The 24529-nt window shown below is 35.8% G+C and overlaps 2 protein-coding genes across 4 annotated transcripts in view; both read left to right on the top strand.

Moving 5' to 3' along the window:
- LOC145674390 (uncharacterized) overlaps window positions 1-793 on the top strand; it is a 253542-nt gene extending 252749 nt beyond the window's left edge. For all 3 annotated transcript variants that reach the window (XM_081744379.1, XM_081744377.1, XM_081744378.1), the window contains one exon: window positions 249-793. Coding sequence is in view for 1 of the 3 variants with exons in the window: in XM_081744378.1 (XP_081600504.1) it covers window positions 249-286 (38 nt within the window). In the remaining 2 variants the exon portion in view is untranslated. The remainder of the gene's footprint in view (window positions 1-248) is intronic.
- Window positions 794-9581: 8788 nt separating this feature from the next.
- Window positions 9582-24529, top strand: part of LOC145674389 (frequenin-2-like) — a 65158-nt gene continuing 50210 nt past the window's right edge. The window contains exon 1 of the mRNA XM_081744369.1: window positions 9582-9656. Coding sequence (XP_081600495.1) covers window positions 9650-9656 — 7 coding nt within the window. The 5' untranslated portion in view covers window positions 9582-9649. The remainder of the gene's footprint in view (window positions 9657-24529) is intronic.

Below are 24529 nucleotides of genomic sequence, written 5' to 3'. Positions count from 1 at the left end.
AGAAATCTAATCCGTAATCATCCATCTTCTTTAATCTAAGGGACTTATCCATAGGACATAAAACCAGAAATTTCACTTCACTATATTTCGAAATGAAATTGTGTAGTGTTTCTGTTTTAGTTTGAAAGGTAGTGACTTGGTTATGTAATTGAATGGTTTGTAATGCTCACTTCTAATATGTTAGTATTTCAGCATTAAATTTCCCTTAATTGGTAATTTCATTATACCATTTTCTTTTTGTTTTTCAGGTATCAGTGGAACGGATACCCTTTTCGACAAGCTGTGAATTTTGGTGTCTCTTTTACTAGGAGTGTACAGCACCAGAATTATATCCAATTTGGACAAAGATTTGGAGCTTATAGGGGTTGTGTGGTGGTAGATCTTATTCACTATGTGAAAGAAAGTTGTTTTATCTGCATACAAAATGCATCTATTTATTTTCACGGTTCAATTGGTACAATTTTATTTCGTGTAACTCAATCGTTGTGTTCTGTAGAAAATATTGTGCCAATGTACAATGCTTGTGTCCAGTGTAAATAAGACATTTGGTAAGTCAGAATCTGTGGACGAGGGAAATCACTCTGTGGTCTTCGGTGCACACAAACAGAATTGATAAAAGACCATGAACATCGTATTATTTTTATATTTCTAGCGACGTAGTGTAAATCTTTTATCGACAAGAAATCTATTTCCCCTGTCCGTGGATTTTGTTTTTGCCATAATTACGGACATTGTAAATTGATTGACGAAAAGAAGCTATAAATAGAATTAAAAGGAATATTTGTAAAGAAAATAGTGTTTTCTTTCTTTCTCTCAGAACTTCCTTTCGAGCAGTCTTATGAAGTACAGCGGGGCAGTCAAAAAGTTTCCAGAATGTTCAAGTTTTGGCATTTGTGACCCAATCACAATGAGTCTTGTACAGTACAGTCATTACGTTGCCTAATTATGAATTTGATACGTGTGAACAGACCATAGCAGGCAGTGTACGAGTAATGTATCTGAACGAATGAGTGTGTGGTGATCAGTTGGTGCAATTTCAGAGATCGAAGAACACGCAAACATCAAGCTCATGTACAAATTGGTATAATTTGCGTTAGATTTTGATAGCCTTAAAAACACTTTAGCACCATCAGATTTATGGATCTTCCCAAATTTAAAAATGAACTTAAAAGGTACACATTTCGCCAGCATATAAAAGATCAAAACCAACACGACGGCTGAACTTCGAAAGATACCAAAAGATCTTCTTTTTCACAGTGCTGGAGCAAGTGTGTGTATTCCGAAGGTACCCCCTTTGAAGGCGATTAAGTAAATGAGTCAGTGGCGTCACTTAGGGGGGGGGGCAGGGAGGGGCATTTCCCCCCTGAGTTTGAGATTTATATAGATTTTATCAATAGAATAGTAGTAAGTCAGTGAAAAACGCGAAATTTTACTTATACCAAGGGGTCTTCCCCCCCAAGCCAAATCTGAAATGACGCTACTGAAATGAGTACTCACGTTCGGGTAATGATGAGCTACAACAAAATTCCGGGAACTTTTTCATTGCCCCTCGTATTGTCCCATCCGTTTAAAAATTAGTGACTATATTGTCGCATCCTTTTAAAAATTAGTGACTATATATAGTCACTAATTTTTAAAAGGATGTGACAATTTATGGGGAATATTTAGCCCTATGCACTATTTTTGTGCCACAAAAATAATCTAGAACTACAAGGCCTGGATAGAATGTAATAGCCTTGCTTTATACATAGAACACCTGTTACATTCCTTCAATGTAAACATCTCCTGTGCTTATCACCTTCTACTAAATGTGTGGAAGGTGTCGTACACTATCAGCACGCCAATCTATCCATATACCTCAGGGATTGCCATATGACACGAATGATGGCTTTTCTTGTGTGATAGTGCTTCTCACGAAGCGGCTCCGTTATCTTGGCAAAAAGAGTGTCATGAAATCCCTGAAAGAATTGTTGTGAAACACGTCCGCGTGCCACTTCAATTTTGATCACGTACTTTCTTCGTCTTTCCGAAAGGCATTATTATTTCGCTTCCACTTTTCTCCTCTACGGCACTATTGCATTTGACTGAATAACACACATCCCTACCACTTCATTGTCTCACATTTCCTTATCAGCTACAGAACTCTTGTAGAGCTTAAACACAGCTCTCTGATGTGATAATAGTGCTGCCACTATTTTTATCCAACCTATATGTTATGTTATTATTTTTCGAAAATTCTAACTATAAAATGTTCCAAATGCAATTGGAACTATAAAAGCAAATTTTCCACTTTAGCTAATTTTTTTACCTGTTCTTTACATCTAATTTTAAACCTGACTTTGAAACAGTGAAAGAAAATGTGGGCGTCTCGGGAATATTTACTAAATGTTGCTTCTACTCAAATCACTAATTGCTAACGATGCATCATCATTACCACCATTTCTTATGTCTTCTGTGTTCTCTCTATAATTTCTTGAGTCACTTCCAGATCATTTATGATATCACTGGTTAGTCATCTTGGATCACTTTTCCCACTGAAATTGTTTCCAGAATCATATAGATCTAAAAGATCTCCTATCACATCGCTTTTCGACATTTTTCTTTCTGCCATCGTAAAAGAAATATGTTAAGCTTCCTTTCAAGCGGAAGAAAAGACTGCTAATGTTACAACTACATTGCAGACTATTTGCCAGCAGTTGTGCAAACATAAGAACTACGTGGAGAATAAAAGCAAGTCTGCCAAGATAAGAAATCGGATTGCAAACAGTGGTAAATTTCGGTGTAGGGAGCGTTCCGACACAGGAGTAGACGTGGAAATTTACGGGGCGGCTCACAGCTGACATAAAGAGAGCTAGGGTTAACGTGTAGAAACTATCATACTTACGTATAATTTGCCCAAAACTACTCAAACTAGTCTAATTCTGTTGATAGAATATGCTACGAATTTTTGTTGAAGACTAAGGTTTTCGAACAAAAGTAGCATGAAAGAAAGTTGTGTGGACTGTAATTTTTTTGATTTAGATCAAATTTCAACTTAGGGCACATGTGCAGCAAGTTTCACTGTTCTGTTACTTTTCTATGGGAAAAATTTCTCCAGTACTGATGGATTCACAGCGAAACATACCAGTCACATACGAAACCTATATAGTATGACAAAGGACCATAGTTATTGCACCAATCGAAAACAGATTACAGGTGCAAAGCTAAATTCTTGCATTACTTTCCTGTGGTACATAAAAAGTGAGATGCAGATGTCGCAGAAATTTCTCTTCCAGTGTACTAGTTATATAATCATTTTAATAAAAATATGTATAAATCAATCATTGTTAATCAGTTCGTGATTTTTTTAAGCATCTGAATCTAAAACATTTTGCGCACGCATTTTTTTTAAAAGACACAGTTTTTTTTTTTGTTTGTTTGTTTGTTTGTTTTGTTTATTGAAACTCATTTAATACAGCCAATCTTCATACAAAGAAATAATATTTTGTAAGAGCAAGATATCGTAAGACCAAACTTTTTCTTTGCTTTGGAGAGAATTCGAACTTTCAGGGGGTAAATAGGTTGACGGTTTTATGCTATAACGTTTGAAGTCAAAAGCGAAATTTAAGAAAGCAAGCATGTAACGTAAATTGATAAAGAAAAATTATGAAGATCAAATGTTAATATTTGGTTTCCAAAGCGGTTTATTCCAATTCTGATAAAAATACAACGGAATTTGATGCATCCAGTAGTGATGTTAATTTGATTTTCCAGTTTCTGGTCGATTCATTTCTGCAGAAAGCCGTCTTGTGGAGTTTATTATTATTATTATTATTATCAGTTTTGAGAAAGTTTCTCTTTGACACCTTGATCAAACTTATTTAAACAAAGTGGCGACAAGCCCAGAAAACCGGAAAAGGAACTTGGGAAGACCGGGAAAATCAGAAGTTTGGTATTTTCCCTACAAAGGAACAAAATAGGCGGGAAGGGAAAAAAAATGAGGTTAAAATTCTCAAAATAATAACATGGCCATATCTCGAAATCCCTTAAGGTTAGAGGCATGAATGTTGCTATTTAAGATTTTAATTTAAAATAACTAGATATATTTCAGCGGTTTTAAATGTTTCCCTTAGAAGGGAAGAAAATTTCCGGAAGTAAGAAGGCTGGGGTTGTAATTCCCAAAATAAGATGGCCATAGCTCGAAATTGCTTAAGAGTAGAGACATGCTAATTAAGATAAGATAAGATATGCTTTATCGTCATTAAACAACATTTGTTGCAATAGACATTGTCAAAAAATATAACATATATATATATATATATATATATATATATATATATATATTTACAAGTTTTATCACACTATCAGGCAAGTTTTATCTATGTATCATTGTTCTTGCTTTCAACTCTTGATAACAGATTTTTTCAAATTCAGAGATACTATATACAGAATTGCTTATAAGGAAGGATTTACAAAAGTTTTTGAAGTTGTCATGAGGCATTGACGTGACGTATTAAAGTCGTGTTTCAGCAATTTTTAATATTTCCATTAGAAGGGTAGAAATAAAGATGGAGGTTGCGATTGTTATGAAAAGATAGCCATATCTCGAATTCCCTTAAGATTATAGATATGTTAGGAATATTAGAGGGACGAGCAAATACGAGGGCCGTGGTGCAAAGTTCCCAGCTAGCAAAAGGATAATTAATTCTACATACATTTTTGAAGTTTCTAAAAATTCAAATGAAAAATGAAACCACAATAATTTATTTTTATCTCTAGATTCGTTTTCTAGAAATTACATAAGTTAAATCAAAAGACAGTATGAGAAAGGTACTTACCTTTCTGGAGGTTATAGTACGGAAGGTATAACGTCGTTATCTTCCCGCGAAAAGTTGTAGTGACGTTTATGGGGAGTGGCCAGCTTGGCTACTCGTGGCTCTCTGAGTGCAGTAGATGGTTGGTGATGATTGGCCACCCTCTTACCACACCCCCAGTGACGAGCAGGTCCAAACGCGGGAAGCCAACGACGTTATACCTTTTGGGCTATAGCAAGGAATTGACAACAAATAACGATCGGATTCGTGTTGCGAAGTGTTGAAGAATAAAGTAACATGTTATTTCTTTTTTCGTTCCACTGCTTCCTGGTCAACACACACATTAACAGCTGTTTCCAAATATGACGTTTCACTGTTAAGGGGAGTGAAATAGCACGGATGTTTTGAGTATTTCGTGGAACTGACGATCTTATCTGGACCTACCGTCTCAGGTGGAAGAAATAATAATAATAATAATAATAATAAAAGAATAAAGAATGTGGCTTACCCTTTCGTAGCTAATTACTATGCCAAAGTAACAAACTTTAAAACGTACTGTGAGAATGACAAACCAATATTCATATTTAATGCATATGTTGTTTTCACATTGTATATTGCATTTTGTTACATACAATATGTATCTCTCATTGTATAACTTTTACTTATACGAAGTCCTGACTGACTGATCAACGCCCAGGCCAAACAGCTTAAGCTAGAAACTTTGACAGTGTATAGGATTTGTAACGTAACGCCATTAAGGAAAGATTTTTGGAAATTCGATAGAGAAGAGAGGGAATGAGGTTGGAAAGTATTATTATAAAATGCCCATACTTACGAATTTCTGAAGGATAGAGACATGCAATTTGGTATATGAGCTTTCCATTTAAAATAATAAGACTCGTGTTTCACATTTTTTCAAAATATTTTCCTTAGAAAAAAAAAAAAAAAAAAAAAGATGGGGTTATAATTGTTATAACGGATGACCATACCTAGAAATCCTTTAAGGTTAAACACATGAAATTTGGTATTTTGACTTATTACTTAAAATAATTAAAAGCGTTTTTAGATATTCCCCCTATAAAGAAAGAAAAAGAGTGGGTGTTGCGATGGTTAAAATAAGATGTATATTGTAAAACTGTCCCATATAGGTTGTAGGTAGAGCAAGGTAAATTAAATGAGTGTCCGGAATCGACTCCCACTACCGGCTCTTATAAAAATTCACTATATAACAATATTTACAGAAAATACTACAATGTTGTTTTCCTCTAAATTATTAGGTTAGAAATTAGGTAGTCCTTGACCGTGGGATAGGATCTCTACAGAGACCCAAAGCATGCTAATCCAGGAGAAAGGAATAGCCAAGAATCCCGATTCTTTGGGGTTAGGTTATCCTGATGCTCCGAAGCAAGTAGTAGGAGGGACAACAGAGAACTGGTATTTGTCCGTTGGTTGCTGGCAGGGTTGGCTGGTTAAAACCTTGGTTTAAACCAGCTGTTTTTTTTTTTTTAAAAAAGTTTAAATCAAAAGACAAAAAATCTTCGTAAAAGAGTAAGTGTTCGTAAAATGTTGAACACACATTTGTGGGTTATCACGTTTCACTTCCGTATATTATTTGTATTATATTCAGACCTAAATTCCCCATTCATCACTAGGGTTGCCATATTTTAAAATTAGAAAAGCTGGGGGATTCTGAACCGTAATTACTGATCTGAACTTATGTATTACAAATACTGACCTGGGAACCTTCGGACCATTTTTCTTAGTGATTTCTTTAAGGGACACTTCCAATGTGCTTTTCTATCGAAACTACAGTAATACTAATTTAGTTTTTGCCTTTAATGTTATTAAGTTCAACAAATGCGAGTCTCGAATTGTAAAGTTAGCATTAAATAAGTATTACAGTAAAATATCTGTAAGGTTTTTTTTTTTTTTTTTTTTTTTTTTTTTTTTTTTTTTTTTAAGCGTCATACGGTAGATATTGTTCATACGGTTTTCTCTATAAGAAACTCAAAATGATTTATATGAAGTCATGAAGTCAAGTATGTTTGTTACAACATCCACGAACGAACATTCATACGTACGTATAGACTCTCCTGTACATTACATTAAAAACTCATGAACTACACAAAGAAAACCACTGTGCATTAGAGCAAATCTCTTATTAGCAAACAGCTCTGCGCTCGCGCACAGGGCAAATAGCACACAGCCAGAGCCTGAGCCTGAGCGCGAGTCCAAATTTAACTCAATCACGATTGAGATTGACACAGACATGTAGCGGTTTACGTTGAATATAACAACACTTTATCAACAAAGTCGTTTTAGATTTTTCTCAAATCCAAAAAAGCGGATGGTTTTTCGTGATTAAGAGATAATTAAGCGGGGGACGAATATAGGACCTGAAAATCGGGTAATATGGCAAACATATTTATCATTCAAGGAGATTGTACTACAAAAGCAACTTTTTTTTTAATTTTATGAATGTTTCTTTTGTGATTTTGTGTAAAAAAAAAAAAAACTTCTGTTTAAAAGAAAGTCATAAATACCTGTATGTTAAGCCAATGATTTTTACAACAATTAAATCACATATTGATGTAGATAATAAATCAAACACACCTACCTCTTGGTGCTAAGTTGAAATTACTGTTTCTGCATCGATAAAAAGCATATTTTCGGAAAAAAATAGGGTGACGAAATACATTATGGAACAAAAGCAATGTATTCATCGTCATTTTCAACTGATCCAGTGTTACCGCATCCTCTAGAAAAATGATGCACAGGTATGCATCCCTAGCTTCTCTCAATCATTTACATAGCAAGATCAGGAACTGGCTAGCTCGTGTTTGAAGGATTTTTCGGGCTCTGGGTCCACACTGTGTAAGTTAGTGCAGCTAATCATGGTAGAGACTCTTTATGCACACTTCGAGGTGATATTTAACGTTGGAACGAACGAGACAAATCCTGTAACTCATCAACTCCGCAATTTTTCAGTTCTTTTTTTTTTTTTTTTCTTATTTTAAAGTTGAAAAAAAAAAATCTTTTTTCTGATATACGTTGATCTGATTACAACATTCCAACTGATGTTCAATTCGAGGAAATGATAAAAAGTAACACTTTTTACATCAAAATTTACTAAATATTTTAGAAATTTTCTGCACTTTTTAGTACTTACTGCAATGACTCCCCACGATTTTGCTATTATCATAGCTATCTGAAACTCGAGTTCTAATGGCTCCAGGCGTGACCAACACACATTGATAGCTAATTAGCCAGAAAAAAAATAATCTTTTTTTTGAACTTTTGTTCCACTATGACCCGGCTCCGGTTGAGAAGTTTTTCCATGGATTTCTTCATTTTCCCAAGATTAATATAAACACTATGGGCTTTATGCAGAGTCCTTTTGACTTATGATTAGCGTCATACGAAAGGCCTGACTACTGCAGAAAACATATGTTAGTCGAACTCTTTAGTATGGCACTAATCACACTTCAGAACGACTCTGCATAAGCCCTTATATCTTGAAACGCGAGACGAAGAAAAGTTGTTTAAAAACAAACATTAAAGAAAAAAAGGGAAGTAAAATGAAATATTTTATTTTATATAACTTTTCATTCAGGGATGATACCAGAGGGGGCAAGTGGGATGATCGTTCTCCGGAAACGGATCTACGCCTGTCCTCAGTCATGTATTTTAATATAGGTCAAGCAACATCTAATATAGCTCTGCAATCTTTTAGAAAAATATAGCTCCCCAAAAATTTGTCTGCTCCATCGTTTGTTTTTCTCAAGAGATTCATGTGCTAGACAAAAGTCTCTCCTACATTGTCATACAGACACATGATCAGTGCACTCAGGCCTATCTGTCTGCATTATCTCCTGTTTTGCTCACCTTTGCTCTACTGTTATCGGTCTGGACCGATCTGAACTATTACTGCATTTCGCATTGCATGCAAGCTTATTGCAGAGTAGGCTTCACCTATTTTATGTGCATTTTACATTAGGGTTGCCAACCGTCCGGTATTTTACCAGAGAGGTCGGGTTTTTGGCCACCTTGTCCGGCGTCCGGTACGACCTCAAAACGACGTTAAATGTCCGACAATTTTTCCTCTTACTAGTCCTATTCTCTGTTCTATTCATATTATTTTGGAGTGACGAAAGGAATCGTTTGTCGATGAACATGGTTAAAGCAGAGCTTATAATTCGCTTTGATATCGACCTGTCGTGCGCGGAATTTACTGAATTTATCAGAAATGCTAAAGGGCAACAAAAGTATATTTTCAAGAGTGCAGCTAGCACTGGTTCATCCCCAGGTACATCTTCCAATTAAATAATGCATCCAGATCCAGCAAAAGTATGTAGGAATTATGAGACATTACCAGCCTCAGGGAAGCTGGTAAGACTTATTTTTCAAGTATATTTTGTGAATGTCATACTTATATTGCCAATCATATTTGTTGTTCTGTTTTAAATACGATGTATTATTGATGATGGACTACAAAAATTACATGTGCCGACTGAATCAAAACTGGAATAAATAAGTTTAATAAATGTTTCAAAAGTAATTAAAGTTATTAAATTCAAACTCCGAATCGCTCAATTTTATCTGAAGTAATCAGTTTCAGGTTGTTTAGAATTTTGACGATCGATGATTTCATAATCTTCAGAGTATACGTAGTCCAGGAGTTTGTCCGGTATTTTCATTTTAAAAAGTTGGAAACCCTATATAACGTTGTTGTTCTTTACTGGACTTGAAAGTAAAATAAGTAACATTGGATACCTGTAAATTGAGATGTAGAAGTTGCCCCACGCACTCAGTGAAGAGTAGTCGTGTCGAAAAAACTGAACCATCAAGTATTCCAGATGAAAGGTAATGGTATATAATTGCATGCAAATTGATTATACGAATCCATACACAAATTCATGAAATATATACTTCCTTCTATCTGCATTCACTTTTTGTACCTTCAGCAATCATTCTTGATGTATGCATTTGCATTCTCCGGTGCAGATTCACTTTAAAATGTCTTGTGCAAAAACCCCAACCTGTGCTAGGTAGCAACGAAAAACACGAGTCAGGGCAGAGGGTGCGTCTTGAGAGAGCAGGCGCGTCAGCGATGGTAGGTATACGCCTAAATGCGGAAAACCATTGTTTTCACGATGCAAAGGTACGCGATTGTTCCCTTCATTTACACTATCACTTACAAATCTTAAAGAAACTTACCTTTTACTATTTTCCACATTTCGCCACTCTTTCATGCTGACGATTTGTAAGAACTTCACCAACACTTCAATGGCTTCACTTCTTCACTCTTCACCTTCGTATATTCTGAATCACCTTCCTTCACTTTATAAACCGTGTTCAATGGCTACATGAAGGAGAATGTGTGCAACATGTTACATTTCGATTTCCTTTTCTCTACGTACAATCCGTGTCGGACGTAACAACACAACGTACTTCGATTATTCACATACTGGTTTATTAGGTCTACAACATTATTACTAATTTATTCTGTAAATTTTAGAAATTGTCCATCCGTCATCACTTACTTTATGGGCAAATACGTACAAAATTCGACTTTCATGAATTTATTTCACATACAAACGCATCTCAGGTAAAAACATACCATATTTTTATTATTTACACACTTCTCTATTGAAATATTACTATCATCAATTACCTGTTTCGATGGTTTAAATTAAGAAAAAATAGTAATATGTTCCGTGTCAGTCACTTTTTACTGTTGCTAAAGTGCTCTCTTATCGACCATTTTCGATGATTTATAAACTGTCCTGTATATATATATTAGGGTGGTCCTTAATTTTTGATTTCGGAATTTCTATGGACGAACCCCCTAAAATGGTTCCATATGGGACTAAATTAAGCCAGGAGAAAAATTAGCTTCATTGAATAATATTAAATGGTGCCTTAAGCGGCCTAAAGTTTTTAATCCGATTACAATACATACGTAGTATATGGGAAAAATCTGGAATAAACTGTTGTAGTTTAGAAATGGCGTAACGGAATGAAAAGATAACTTGGATAATTTAACTAGATGAAGAAACATACCTAATTTTGTAAAGTATTGTCATAGAGGCCATCTTGAAGTCCGCCATCTTGGATTCAGGTCAAAATGTTTAAACAGAAAGAGGATCATGTGACATATTGTTTTGAGGTAGCGTTTCATAAGAAGCACAAATCTGGCACTATTTTAAAGATAGCTTTAGTCTTTTTCGCAGGTAATAATTCTTGCACTACTAACAGTAGACATGAGTTTGGCACGAAAAGAACGAAAGGGATATGCACGGATTCAAAAGAAAGAGGAACGCAAAAGAAAATGCACTTCTGAAAATGATTTGCTTGAACTTTATACATCAAAAGAAATGAAGGCAAGCAGTTCAAGTAATGAAGAGGATAGCCCAGTTGAGAATGTTCTAGAAAATGTAAAAATGGATGCATGTGTGCCGGACCCTTCAAGAGATGTAACAAGGAAAAAACTAATTTTATTACTCAAAGACTGGTTGCTGCTCTTGATCGATACAAGTTCACTGATAGAGCAGCGATACATATTCTGACAGCGACGGCAGAAGCATTAGGCTGTAATGTAGAGGAACTAGTAATAAATAGGTCTTTCATTTATCGATTCTGAGAGCAAATCCGTAGCGAAGTTAACACAGTACAACAAAAAACAATTCCTGAGTGCATCAAGTACGTTGGTTGTGCACTGGGATGGAAAACTACTGCCGACTTTGACTGGCAGAGAGACTGTCGACAAGTTATCAAGAATTATTACAGGAGATGGTCATGAGGGGCTAATTGGTGTTCCCATTTTGTCATCATTATGAGAACATACTGTTTCTACTATAGTTTGTTCACTTTAAGAATGGAACTTAGTAAAGTTCGTGCAGGCAGTTTGTTGTGACACGACTCTCTGCTATATGGGTCATGTCAACGGTGCTTGCATTCTGCTAGAGCAGAAGCTCCAAAATAATCTTCTATACCTTCCTTGTAGATATCATATTTATGAATTGGTTTTAAAATATGTATTTCATAAGTGTTGTGTTTCGTTTGCATCTGGACGGCACGTTCCCCTATTGAAGTGTTTTCAGAACAAATGGTGTAAAATAGATTGCACAAAGTTTATTCCAGGAATTGATTATGATAATGTAAGGAACAATATTTGCAATGTAATGCTGCATGTAGACGATTCAAGAAAGCTTGAAGAAGATCAATCAATACCTCAAATTTACACGTTCAAAGGAGTATTGTTCGAGACACTTGAAAATATTACATAATTTAGAAAACAGGTCAATTGATTTTGCAGCAATCCCATCGAATTTTCACGAAGTAGTTTGTCCCTTTTACATTAAATGCGAGTTAGGTTAGGTGACGTTAAAAAAGTAAAGCGCTGCTTAGGTATAAAATCGTTCCCTATACTAAGCTTTTTTTTAAAAAAAAAATCTGATTCTTCAAATGGCGTGCTGATGACAGAACCACACTCAAAAAGAAAAATAGAACTGTTTCCTAAAATTGCGTGTATCACGAGGCAATGACGGCCATTTTATGCTATTTATGCTTTAGCATAGAAAACTGTTTTAAGAAAAGGCTGAAATCACAGAAAACCAAAAGAAGCAATGATAATATTTTTCAGCTACAGGACTTACCGCCCATATCTGCATCAGACTTTCTTCACAAATACAGTGAGTGTAAAAAGTATTCATACAGGCAATATTTTTGTAAAAAAATGTGATTTTGTCCCGCTTCCATGATATGTAGATCCAACTCACTGGGCAATTAGAAAAAAGGTGTTCCGGGAAGGAAGACTTGGGGGAAGTATAAACAACAAATGCTATTTTGACCTCTCTTTATAGGGACAAAAATGGAAAAGTCTGAAAATTCATGTGCAAAAAGTATTCATACAGTACCACAACTCTTACAGGAATACCTCACTCTCCGTGTACAGAAACGAATGACAGGCCTATAAAGGCACTCTAATTTGTTCTACATTCCCGTGGAGTGTATTCAAGTTCACAACATTATCGCGGAGTTTGGAAGTACGGCAGTATGGGGCATAAGGCTCGTGAAACTACAGAAGAGGAACGAAGAATTATAATTCATCTGCATAACCAGTGTAAGTCACTTTCTGAAATCACAAGCATTGTTGGTAAGCCTAGAGGGACTATTCATAGTATTATTGATAGAATGGGACAGAGAAAAAACGTTGAAAAATGCACTTAGAACAGGTCGTCCAGTGAAATTAAATACGTGTTGTCAGTCATTGATAGTTCGAAAAATAAAAAAGCATTTGCGTCTGAGTGTGTCAGAGCTTGCAAGTGAGCTTCATAATGAACTTAAAGTGCATGTCTCACATTCTACGATTCGCGATTACTTGAGAAAGCGTGGCGTTCATGGTTGGGTAGCCCGAAGAAAATATTTTGTGAGTGAAGTCAATAGGAAGAAAAGGTTAACATTTGCCAAAGAACACCGAAATACACCACAATAATTCTGGAATCGTGTGATATTTACGGATGAAAGTAAATTCAACATTTTTGAATCGGATGGACGAACCATGGTGTGGAGGCAAAAGAATACATAGTTTCGAAAACAAAACCTGAAACCTACAGTGAAACATGGTGGTGGTTCTATCATGGTTTGGGGGTGTATGAGTGCATCTGGTGTAGGGTCCTTGCACTCTATAGATGGTAGTATGAACCATTATCTGTACACTGATATTTTAAAATCGAATCTCCATTCATCTGCTGACAAATGGGCATTAGACAAAACTTCATATTCATGCAGGGCAAAGATCCAAAGCATTCCGCTTTAAACACGCGCCTTTGGATCTTGTACAGTACGCTAAAGTACATGCTAACACCTCCCCAATCCTCCTTCACTAATCCCATTGAGCATCTATGGGACTACCTTGATAAACAGATTAGAAAACGACCGATTTCGAATAAACAAGACTTGCAAAATGCTCTGCAAGAGGAATGGCAGAAAATTCCCTCATCAAAAACCAAGACTTTGGCAATGTCAATGGCAAAGCGTATTAAAGCTATTAAAGCAGTTAAAGGACCTCCTACGAAGTACTAAAGTGGCCCAATCTGACCAAAACAAAGGCACTAAGTGAAATGTATGAATACTTTTTGTTGATTGATATTTCTTTCTTTTCACTACCTTTTTGAATTTCCTGCACGAATAGTAGATTCTTTTTCAGCTACAGTCCTAATTTGTTTCATATCAGTGTATTTTTGTGTTATATTAACTACACTTGAAGAAATAAAATACAAATTTTCAGTTCAAGTGGTGTTTTCTCACCGTGATAAGTTACATGTTACCATTTTCTGAGGTGTATGAATACTTTTTACATTCACTGTATATCCCTGTTTTGTTACTGGTTAAGAATAACCCGTCAAACGAATAGTAATTTTACTGTTAAAATGTGTGAGTGTGTATGAAGGAGAATTATCTGAAATACCGTAATAATTCCCACTGTCGAAACATGCCTGTATAATGTAGGAAACCAGTATTTTATGTTTAAAAGTTTAATGTTACTAGTATCAAATCATTACAAGAGATATAGTTCAGTTCAAATGAGTGAATACGATGTCAAGGGTTTGTTGCACTATTCTAATTTATACATGATTCTTATTCTTGTACTATAACCTCCGTCGATGACGCGCCTGCTCCGTACGGGCTACTCTCCCGTGGATCCCCTTCAGTGCTCCTGCCCTGACACTGTTAAATAGCATCTCGATTTTTATTTATTATTTTTGCACAGTCTTGTATGCAGCATATGTTAGGTTGCACATTTGTACCTTACGGAAAAGCACTAGTAAAATTATCCTGCACGCGTGAAAGCAACCTCTATCTTAAGAAATAATTTCTCAAATACTACGTGTGGATTTCGTGATAAACTAATTAGATTACAGTAGGATAACATTTTATCATTTCCAGGATACTTCAGTTTGCGAGCATATTATAAATCTGTATACAATTATTTGATATCAAAGATTAATAACAGTACAAAACGTCTTATTAAATCAAGAAAAGTCAGTTATATGTTGTTGTTTTTTTTATTTAATGAGCTCTTCTTTCTTAATCTACACCCGGTATTCTTGTATATTAAATTCACAAATTAATACTTATACTTTTCATTGCCTCAAAATTTAACAAAAGTTATGAGCATGCAAGCATTATAACTATATAAATCGTGAATATTATCAACAAAAAATACTAACAATATCTTCCGGCGCAAATATTAGCTTTTTTTTTTATACGATACACACTTTGAATATCAGATAATTATGCAAAGAAGTAACGAAAAGATATTTATTCAACTACAGCTAAGTCTCACGACGCCATCGTACTTGTTTTGTATTTTCCTGCACTCAAACTCAAGCCTGTTTAAAAATATTTCTCTTTCGCCGACAGTTTCGTTTAACGAAACAAATAAAAACGGGTTTTGGGGGAGTATGCATTTCTCTGATACCACTTATGTTAGTAGTAATCGCGTCACTTTAGGACACTTTTTGGCCCCTGGGTCCCTGCCTCAGGACCCATGGTCCCTGGCCCGGGGTCAATGACCTAGGGGTACCATGGCCCACCCCCTAAAATTTGGCAGGGGTACATAGGACCACCCCCAGGACCCATGGTCCCTGGCCCGGGTCAATGACCTAGGGGTACTTAGGACCACCCCCTCTAGAATTTGGCAGGGGTACATAGGAACCCCCCCTTAAATTTTGGAAATTGCCAAATCTAAAAATTTGGTGTGGTAGCCTAGGACCATAGTATGTACCTCTATTAGTATTGGGGGTCTATGTCGTTTCCTTTCATGGGTAAAAAATTGCCAAAAATTTAAATTTCGGAGGTTTTTGACCTAATTTATCCCCTTTGATGGGGTATTATTATCCTATATGGTTATATGAGCATATACAGGGGTTCATTACCTTTCATAAGACATGGGTATATTGGTGCACCCCTTTAAATTTTTGGGAGGTGTACCTTGGCCCACCCTTCAATTTTGGAAATTGCCCAATTTAAACATTTTGGTACAATAGTATAGAACCATAGTATGTATTACTATAAATTTGGGTGGTCCACTTCGTTCCCTTTCAGGTGTAGTAATCGCCCCACTTGAGGCCATTTTTACCGCCCCCTGGAGCGAGGCGCCTGCCGCCGCCGCCAAAATTTTGCGCCCCGGGCGCCCGGCGCCCATTTTTTGGGTTACGTGGCCCGGGGTCAATAACCTAGGGGTACATAGGATCACCCCTTTTAGATTTTGGTAGGGGTACCATGGCCCACCCCCTAAATTTTGGCAGGGGCACCTAGGACCATCCCCCTTAAATTTTGGAAATTGCCAAATCTAAAAATTTGGTGTGGTAGCCTAGGACCATAGTATGTCCCTCTATCAGTATTGGGTGTCTATGTCATTCCCTTTCATGGGTAAAAAAATTGCCAAAAATTCAAATTTCGGGGTTTTTTGACCTAATTTATCCCCTTGGATGAGGTGTTATTATCCTATATGGTTATATGGGCGTATACAGGGGTCCATTACCTTTCATAAGATATGGATATATTAATGCGCCCCTTGATTAATTTGGGAGGGGTACCTTGGCCCACCCCTTTAATTTTGGAAATTGACCAATTTAAACATTGGGTATTATAGTACAGGATCCTAATATGTATTATGATAAATTTGGGTGGTCCACCTCGTTTCCTTTTAGGGGTACAAAATTGCCAAAATATAAACGTAAGCAATACGTTGTACCACGTGTTTGTTCTCTTGGCCCAATTTATTTCCTTGGATGAGGTCCTATTACCTTATATGGTTATATGGTTATGTATAGGGGTCTATTCCCTATCATAAGACATAGGTACATTTGTGCACCCCTTTAAAAATTTGGGAGGGGTACCTTGGCCCACCCCTTAAATTTTAGAAATTGACCATTTTACATATTTAGTATAATAGTACAGGATCCTAATATGTATTATGATAAATTTGGGTGGTCCACCTCGTTCCCTTTTAGGGGTACAAATTTGCCAAAATATAAACGTAAGCAATACGTTGTACCACGTGTTTGTTCTTTGACCTAATTTATCCCCTTGGATGAGGTCCTATTACCTTATATGGTTATATGGGCGTATACAGGGGTCCATTACCTTTCATAAGATATGGATATATTAATGCCCCCCTTGAAAAATTTGGGAAGGGTACCTTGGCCCACCCCTTAAATTTTAGAAATTGACCAATTTAAACATTGGGTATTATAGTACTGCACCCTAATATGTATTATGATAAATTTGGGTGGTCCACCTCGTTCCCTTTTAGGGGTACAAAATTGCCAAAAATATAAACGTAAGCAATACGTTGTACCACGTGTTTGTTCTCTTGGCCCAATTTATTTCCTTGGATGAGGTCCTATTACCTTATATGGTTATATGGTTATGTATAGGGGTCTATTCCCTATCATAAGACATAGGTACATTTGTGCACCCCTTTAAAAATTTGGGAGGGGTACCTTGGCCCACCCCTTAAATTTTGGAAATTGACCAATTTAAACACTGGGTATTATAGTACAGGATCCTAATATGTATTATAATAAATTTGGGGTAGTCCACCCCGTTCTTTTTCATGGGTAAAGAACTACCAAAAATTAAATTTCGGAGGTTATTGACCCCTTTGATAAGGATTTAACATGTTATATGGGTATGTACAGAGGTTTATTACCTTCATATGTTTATGTGCCCTTTTAAATTTGGGAATTATCAAATAACAAAATTCGGTAAACCTTTTCTAGGACCCATTGGTGTTCCTCTTATGGCCAAATATTCAAAATTTAAAGGTTATTGACCGGCTTTATTATTGAATAACTACAGGATTTATTACTTTTTCATAAGACACAGGTGTATTTGTGTACCAATCTTTAATTTTGGGAGGGGTACATTTCTTATTGTCATATCAATAATTGATAATTGTTCTTAAAATTGGATAGTATCTCATTCATTGGGTAAATCATTGTCAAATATGAGTATGATCACGTGATCAGTTATTGACCTATGATGGGATTAGGAGTCCAGGACATTGGTACATTTAAACTTTGTAGGATAATTTGAGAATGCGTCATTGGTTTCGATTATTCCAGCCAAATATAAACGTAAGCAATACGATGTACCACGTGATTGACCTTGATGAGGTAGTGTACAGGGATACATAGCTAACCTTATTGAAACTTATGACTCATAGTCTTAAGGGAATACATGCTACAACAGTGGCAAAGTTATTGTTGATGCAATTTGATTGGTTGATCACTATCTTTCGTGCAATCTGATTGGCTGATCACTATCTTTCGTGCAATCTGATTGGTTGATGAGTTTCAAATCTTTGCTGCATTCAGTTTTGTTTTAACATTTGAAAAGTTTGAAACTTTGGTTTGACATTTTTTCGTTTGATATTTTTAGTTTAAAAATGTTTGTTTCGAAAATTTTTGTTTGAAAATTTTGTTTCAAAATTTTGTTTGAAACTTTTCGTTTGAAATTTTTGTTTGAAAAATTTTTGTTTGAAAATTTTGTTTGAAAATTTTTTTTTGTAAATTTTTGTTTCAATTTTTTTTGTTTAAAATTTTTTCGTTTGAAATTTTTCGTTTCCAAAATTTTTTTCTGTTTAAAAATTTTTGTTTGAACAGTTTTGTTTGGAAAATTTTGTTTCAAATTTTTTTTGTTTGAAAATTTTTGTTTGACATTTTTTTTTAAAGTTTGTGCACTCATTAGTAAAGAACCGGAACTGTTTAGAACTAAAACCTCTGGCAACATTATGGTGCAATAGTACACATCAGAATATGGGGTTGTACTTGAAATGAAAAAGCACAATTCATTGAAATGGATCATTTTATTACACTCCACATACATCCATACCAGATAGTTGTTCTGGATATTGTCGATACAATGTATTTTGAACTTCTTGCACTAGTTTGTCTTTAGCATATAATTTTAATTCCAATTGAAGTCTTTTAAGATCTATTGCAATATCAATTGGTGGAAACTCAATGTCCATTTGATCACAAATAAACTGTTTATCAATACAGGTATGCCCCCACGAACGATGTTGACAACCATCACAATATCTAGATACGTGTTGTACAATATGCATAACACATTTTTCAAAATAGTACTTTTTCAGGAATATACTTGTTTTGTTGCACACTTCCACTGCATGTTTAACACACTGAAATACGCTGATGAATTTGTTCCATTCCGTTTGCGTTAGATACACCATGTTGCGAGGAACATGGAATGTACTCTTTTTACGTAACAGCACCATCTTCTCTTCGAGGACTGTAAGCAGCACCACTTCATGATTTGAGCCTAATGATTTGACTATGGTCACATTTAGCTCATCATGAAAATAATCGTTCATTTGGTCGATTCGTGAACATAATATTTGCCATTCTTCACAGGTCAGTTGTACACCAAATTGTTCTGCTTTGCCTAATCGAATCACTGGTTCAAATGATCTAGCACTGATACCAATCATCACATGTTTTGTTTGAAATATATTTATTGGATAATAGCTTGCGAAGATGAACTCTTTATCGTTAGAAGTACACATCTTTCCTCCTGAAAAGCACTTGCTCAAATGATTTCGTGGGATGACACTGTATTGGTTGATTTATAGAACTACGGCTCACGTCATTGGAAAGGAATGTGCTGACGTTTGAATTCATGGTTTCATCACAGTTGCTGACGTCATGCTGACCAACCAAATTCATACAACTATGTCTGACGTCAAAGGAATGTGCTGACGTTTGAATTCATGATTTCATCACAATTGCTGACGAATCTGGCTGTGTACTAAATTCAAATTGATGACTTCGACCCAAGAATCCTTTGTAACATAAAGATACAGATCCAGTGTTTAAGAAACGCAGCAGTTCTTCTTGTTTTGATGCTTCCATGGGAAAATATCTTGCTGGTAAAATTATATTCTTATCATTTTCAAGCTTCACTACGATTCTTAATCCAAACTTTGTAGGGATTTTTTCGCTAGCTAAGATTCTATAAGGTACATTCTGTTGTAAATCAGTAATCTTGGTAAATGATTTCATCACATCACGTGTGTTTAGAAACTGCAGACAAGTAGCCATGATGATGTTATCATGAATACTAACTCGAACGATACTTATATATGATGCAAAACTGATGACGTTGCATTATCATGTTCTGACGTGTACTATTGCACCACAATGTTGCCAGAGGTTTTAGTTCTAAACAGTTCCGGTTCTTTACTAATGAGTGCACAAACTTTAAAAAAAAATGTCAAACAAAAATTTTCAAACAAAAAAATTTGAAACAAAATTTTCCAAACAAAACTGTTCAAACAAAAATTTTTAAACAGAAAAAAATTTTGGAAACGAAAAATTTCAAACGAAAAAATTTTAAACAAAAAAATTGATAAAATTTACAAAAAAATTTTCAAACAAAATTTTCAAACAAAAATTTTTCAAACAAAAATTTCAAACGAAAAGTTTCAAACAAAATTTTGAAACAAAATTTTCAAACAAAAATTTTCGAAACAAACATTTTTAAACTAAAAATATCAAACGAAAAAATGTCAAACCAAAGTTTCAAACTTTTCAAATGTTAAAACAAAACTGAATGCAGCAAAGATTTGAAACTCATCAACCAATCAGATTGCACGAAAGATAGTGATCAGCCAATCAGATTGCACGAAAGATAGTGATCAACCAATCAAATTGCATCAACAATAACTTTGCCACTGTTGTAGCATGTATTCCCTTAAGACTATGAGTCATAAGTTTCAATAAGGTTAGCTATGTATCCCTGTACACTACCTCATCAAGGTCAATCACGTGGTACATCGTATTGCTTACGTTTATATTTGGCTGGAATAATCGAAACCAATGACGCATTCTCAAATTATCCTACAAAGTTTAAATATACCAATGTCCTGGACTCCTAATCCCATCATAGGTCAATAACTGATCACGTGATCATACTCATATTTGACAATGATTTACCCAATGAATGAGATACTATCCAATTTTAAGAACAATTATCAATTATTGATATGACAATAAGAAATGTACCCCTCCCAAAATTAAAGATTGGTACACAAATACACCTGTGTCTTATGAAAAAGTAATAAATCCTGTAGTTATTCAATAATAAAGCCGGTCAATAACCTTTAAATTTTGAATATTTGGCCATAAGAGGAACACCAATGGGTCCTAGAAAAGGTTTACCGAATTTTGTTATTTGATAATTCCCAAATTTAAAAGGGCACATAAACATATGAAGGTAATAAACCTCTGTACATACCCATATAACATGTTAAATCCTTATCAAAGGGGTCAATAACCTCCGAAATTTAATTTTTGGTAGTTCTTTACCCATGAAAGGGAACGAGGTGGACCACCCCAAATTTATTATAATACATATTAGGATCCTGTACTATAATACCCAGTGTTTAAGTTGGTCAATTTCCAAAATTTAAGGGGTGGGCCAAGGTACCCATCCCAAATTTTTTCAAGGGGTGCATCAATGTACCCATGTCTTATGATAGGAAATGAACCCATATACATGACCATATAACCATATAGGGTAATAAAACCTCATCAAAGGGGAGAAATTGGGCAAAAACAAAACACGTGGTATAACGTATTGCTTACGTTTATATTTTGGCAATTTTGTACCCCTAGAAGGGAACGAGGTGGACCGCCCAAATTTATCATAATACATATTATTATCCTGTACTATAATACCCAATGTTTAAATTGGTCAATTTCCAAAATTAAAGGGGTGGGCCAAGGTACCCCTCCCAAATTTTTCAAGGGGTGCATTAATATACCCATGTCTTATGATAGGAAATGAACCCCTGTATACGTTCATATAACCATATAGGGTAATAAAACCTCATCAAAGGGGAGAAATTGGGCCAAAACAAAACACGTGGTATAACGTATTGCTTACGTTTATATTTAGGCAATTTTGTACCCCTAGAAGGGAACGAGGTGGACCACCCAAATTTATCATAATACATATTAGGATCCTGTACTATAATACCCAATGTTTAAATTGGTCAATTTCCAAAACTAAAGGGGTGGGCCAAGGTACCCCTCCCAAATTTTTCAAGGGGTGCATTAATATACCCATGTCTTATGATAGGAAATGAACCCCTGTATACGTTCATATAACCATATAGGGTAATAAAACCTCATCAAAGGGGAGAAATTGGGCCAAAACAAAACACGTGGTATAACGTATTGCTTACGTTTATATTTTGGCAATTTTGTACCCCTAGAAGGGAACGAGGTGGACCACCCAAATTTATCATAATACATATTAGGATCCTGTACTATAATACCCAATGTTTAAATTGGTCAATTTCCAAAATTAAAGGGGTGGGCCAAGGTACCCCTCCCAAATTTTTCAAGGGGTGCATTAATATACCCATGTCTTGTGAAAGGTAATGGACCCCTGTATACGTTCATATAACCATATAGGGTAATAATACCTCATCCAAGGGGATAAATTAGGTCAAAAACCAAACACGTGAATGTATTAAAATTTGGCAATTTCGTACCCATGAAAGGGAACGAGGTGGACCACCCAAATTTATAGTAATATATATTAGGGTCCTATACTATTATACCAAATATGTAAAATGGTCAATTTCTAAAATTTAAGGGGTGGGCCAAGGTACCCCTCCCAAATTTTTAAAGGGGTGCACAAATGTACCTATGTCTTATGATAGGGAATAGACCCCTATACATAACCATATAACCATATAAGGTAATAGGACCTCATCCAAGGAAATAAATTGGGCCAAGAGAACAAACACGTGGTACAACGTATTGCTTACGTTTATATTTTGGCAATTTCGTACCCATGAAAGGGAACGAGGTGGACCACCCAAATTTATAGTAATATATATTAGGGTCCTATACTATTATACCAAATATGTAAAATGGTCAATTTCTAAAATTTAAGGGGTGGGCCAAGGTACCCCTCCCAAATTTTTAAAGGGGTGCACAAATGTACCTATGTCTTATGATAGGGAATAGACCCCTATACATAACCATATAACCATATAAGGTAATAGGACCTCATCCAAGGAAATAAATTGGGCCAAGAGAACAAACACGTGGTACAACGTATTGCTTACGTTTATATTTTGGCAAATTTGTACCCCTAAAAGGGAACGAGGTGGACCACCCAAATTTATCATAATACATATTAGGATCCTGTACTATTATACTAAATATGTAAATTGGTCAATTTCTAAAATTTAAGGGGTGGGCCAAGGTACCCTTCCCAAATTTTTCAAGGGGTGCATTAATATGTCCATATCTTATGAAAGGTAATGGACCCTTGTATACGCCCATATAACCATATAAGGTAATAGGACCTCATCCAAGGGGATAAATTAGGTCAAAAGAACAAACACGTGGTACAACGTATTGCTTACGTTTATATTTTGGCAAATTTGTACCCCTAAAAGGGAACGAGGTGGACCACCCAAATTTATCATAATACATATTAGGATCCTGTACTGTTATACTAAATATGTAAAATGGTCAATTTCTAAAATTTAAGGGGTGGGCCAAGGTACCCCTCCCAAATTTTTAAAGGGGTGCACAAATGTACCTATGTCTTATGATAGGGAATAGACCCCTATACATAACCATATAACCATATAAGGTAATAGGACCTCATCCAAGGAAATAAATTGGGCCAAGAGAACAAACACGTGGAACAACGTATTGCTTACGTTTATATTTTTGGCAATTTTGTACCCCTAAAAGGGAACGAGGTGGACCACCCAAATTTATCATAATACATATTAGGGTGCAGTACTAATACCCAATGTTTAAATTGGTCAATTTCCAAAATTTAAGGGGTGGGCCAAGGTACCCTTCCCAAATTTTTCAAGGGGTGCATTAATATATCCATATCTTATGAAAGGTAATGGACCCCTGTATACGCCCATATAACCATATAGGATAATAACACCTCATCCAAGGGGATAAATTAGGTCAAAAAACCCCGAAATTTGAATTTTTGGCAATTTTTTTACCCATGAAAGGGAATGACATAGACACCCAATACTGATAGAAGTACATACTATGGTCCTAGGCTACCACACCAAATTTTTAGATTTGGCAATTTCCAAAATTTAAGGGGGATGGTCCTAGGTGCCCCTGCCAAAATTTAGGGGGTGGGCCATGGTACCCCTACCAAAATCTAAAAGGGGTGATCCTATGTACCCCTAGGTTATTGACCCCGGGCCACGTAACCCAAAAAATGGGCGCCGGGCGCCCGGGGCGCAAAATTTTAGCGGCGGCGGGCGCCCCCTAGGTCATTGACCCCGGGCCACGTAACCCCAAAATGGGCGCCGGGCGCCCGGGGCGCAAAATTTTGGCGGCGGCGGCGGGCGCCTCGCTCCAGGGGGCGGTAAAAATGGCCTCAAGTGGGGGCGATTACTACTATGTTCAAGGTTGGTTTAAATGTGTTCAAGCATCACATTCACCATTACAAGACCTCCAATATTTGAAAAGTTTGTACAGCTATAGACAAATATATGCTGAATTATCTGCAGTGGCTTTTTCCAAATTTTCACGCAATCTCTGGTACTTGACGGAGGAATAAGTAGCATTGGGTTTTTTGATGATGAAGTATTAGCATAATGGAAAAACAAAAAAATGGTTGAAAGAATTAAAACT

Source organism: Thermobia domestica, chromosome 17, assembly GCF_964235325.1.
Source record: "Thermobia domestica chromosome 17, izTheDome1.hap1.1, whole genome shotgun sequence".
NCBI classification, from domain to species: Eukaryota; Metazoa; Arthropoda; class Insecta; order Zygentoma; family Lepismatidae; genus Thermobia; species Thermobia domestica.
This window is presented reverse-complemented; position numbering and strand designations above follow the sequence as displayed.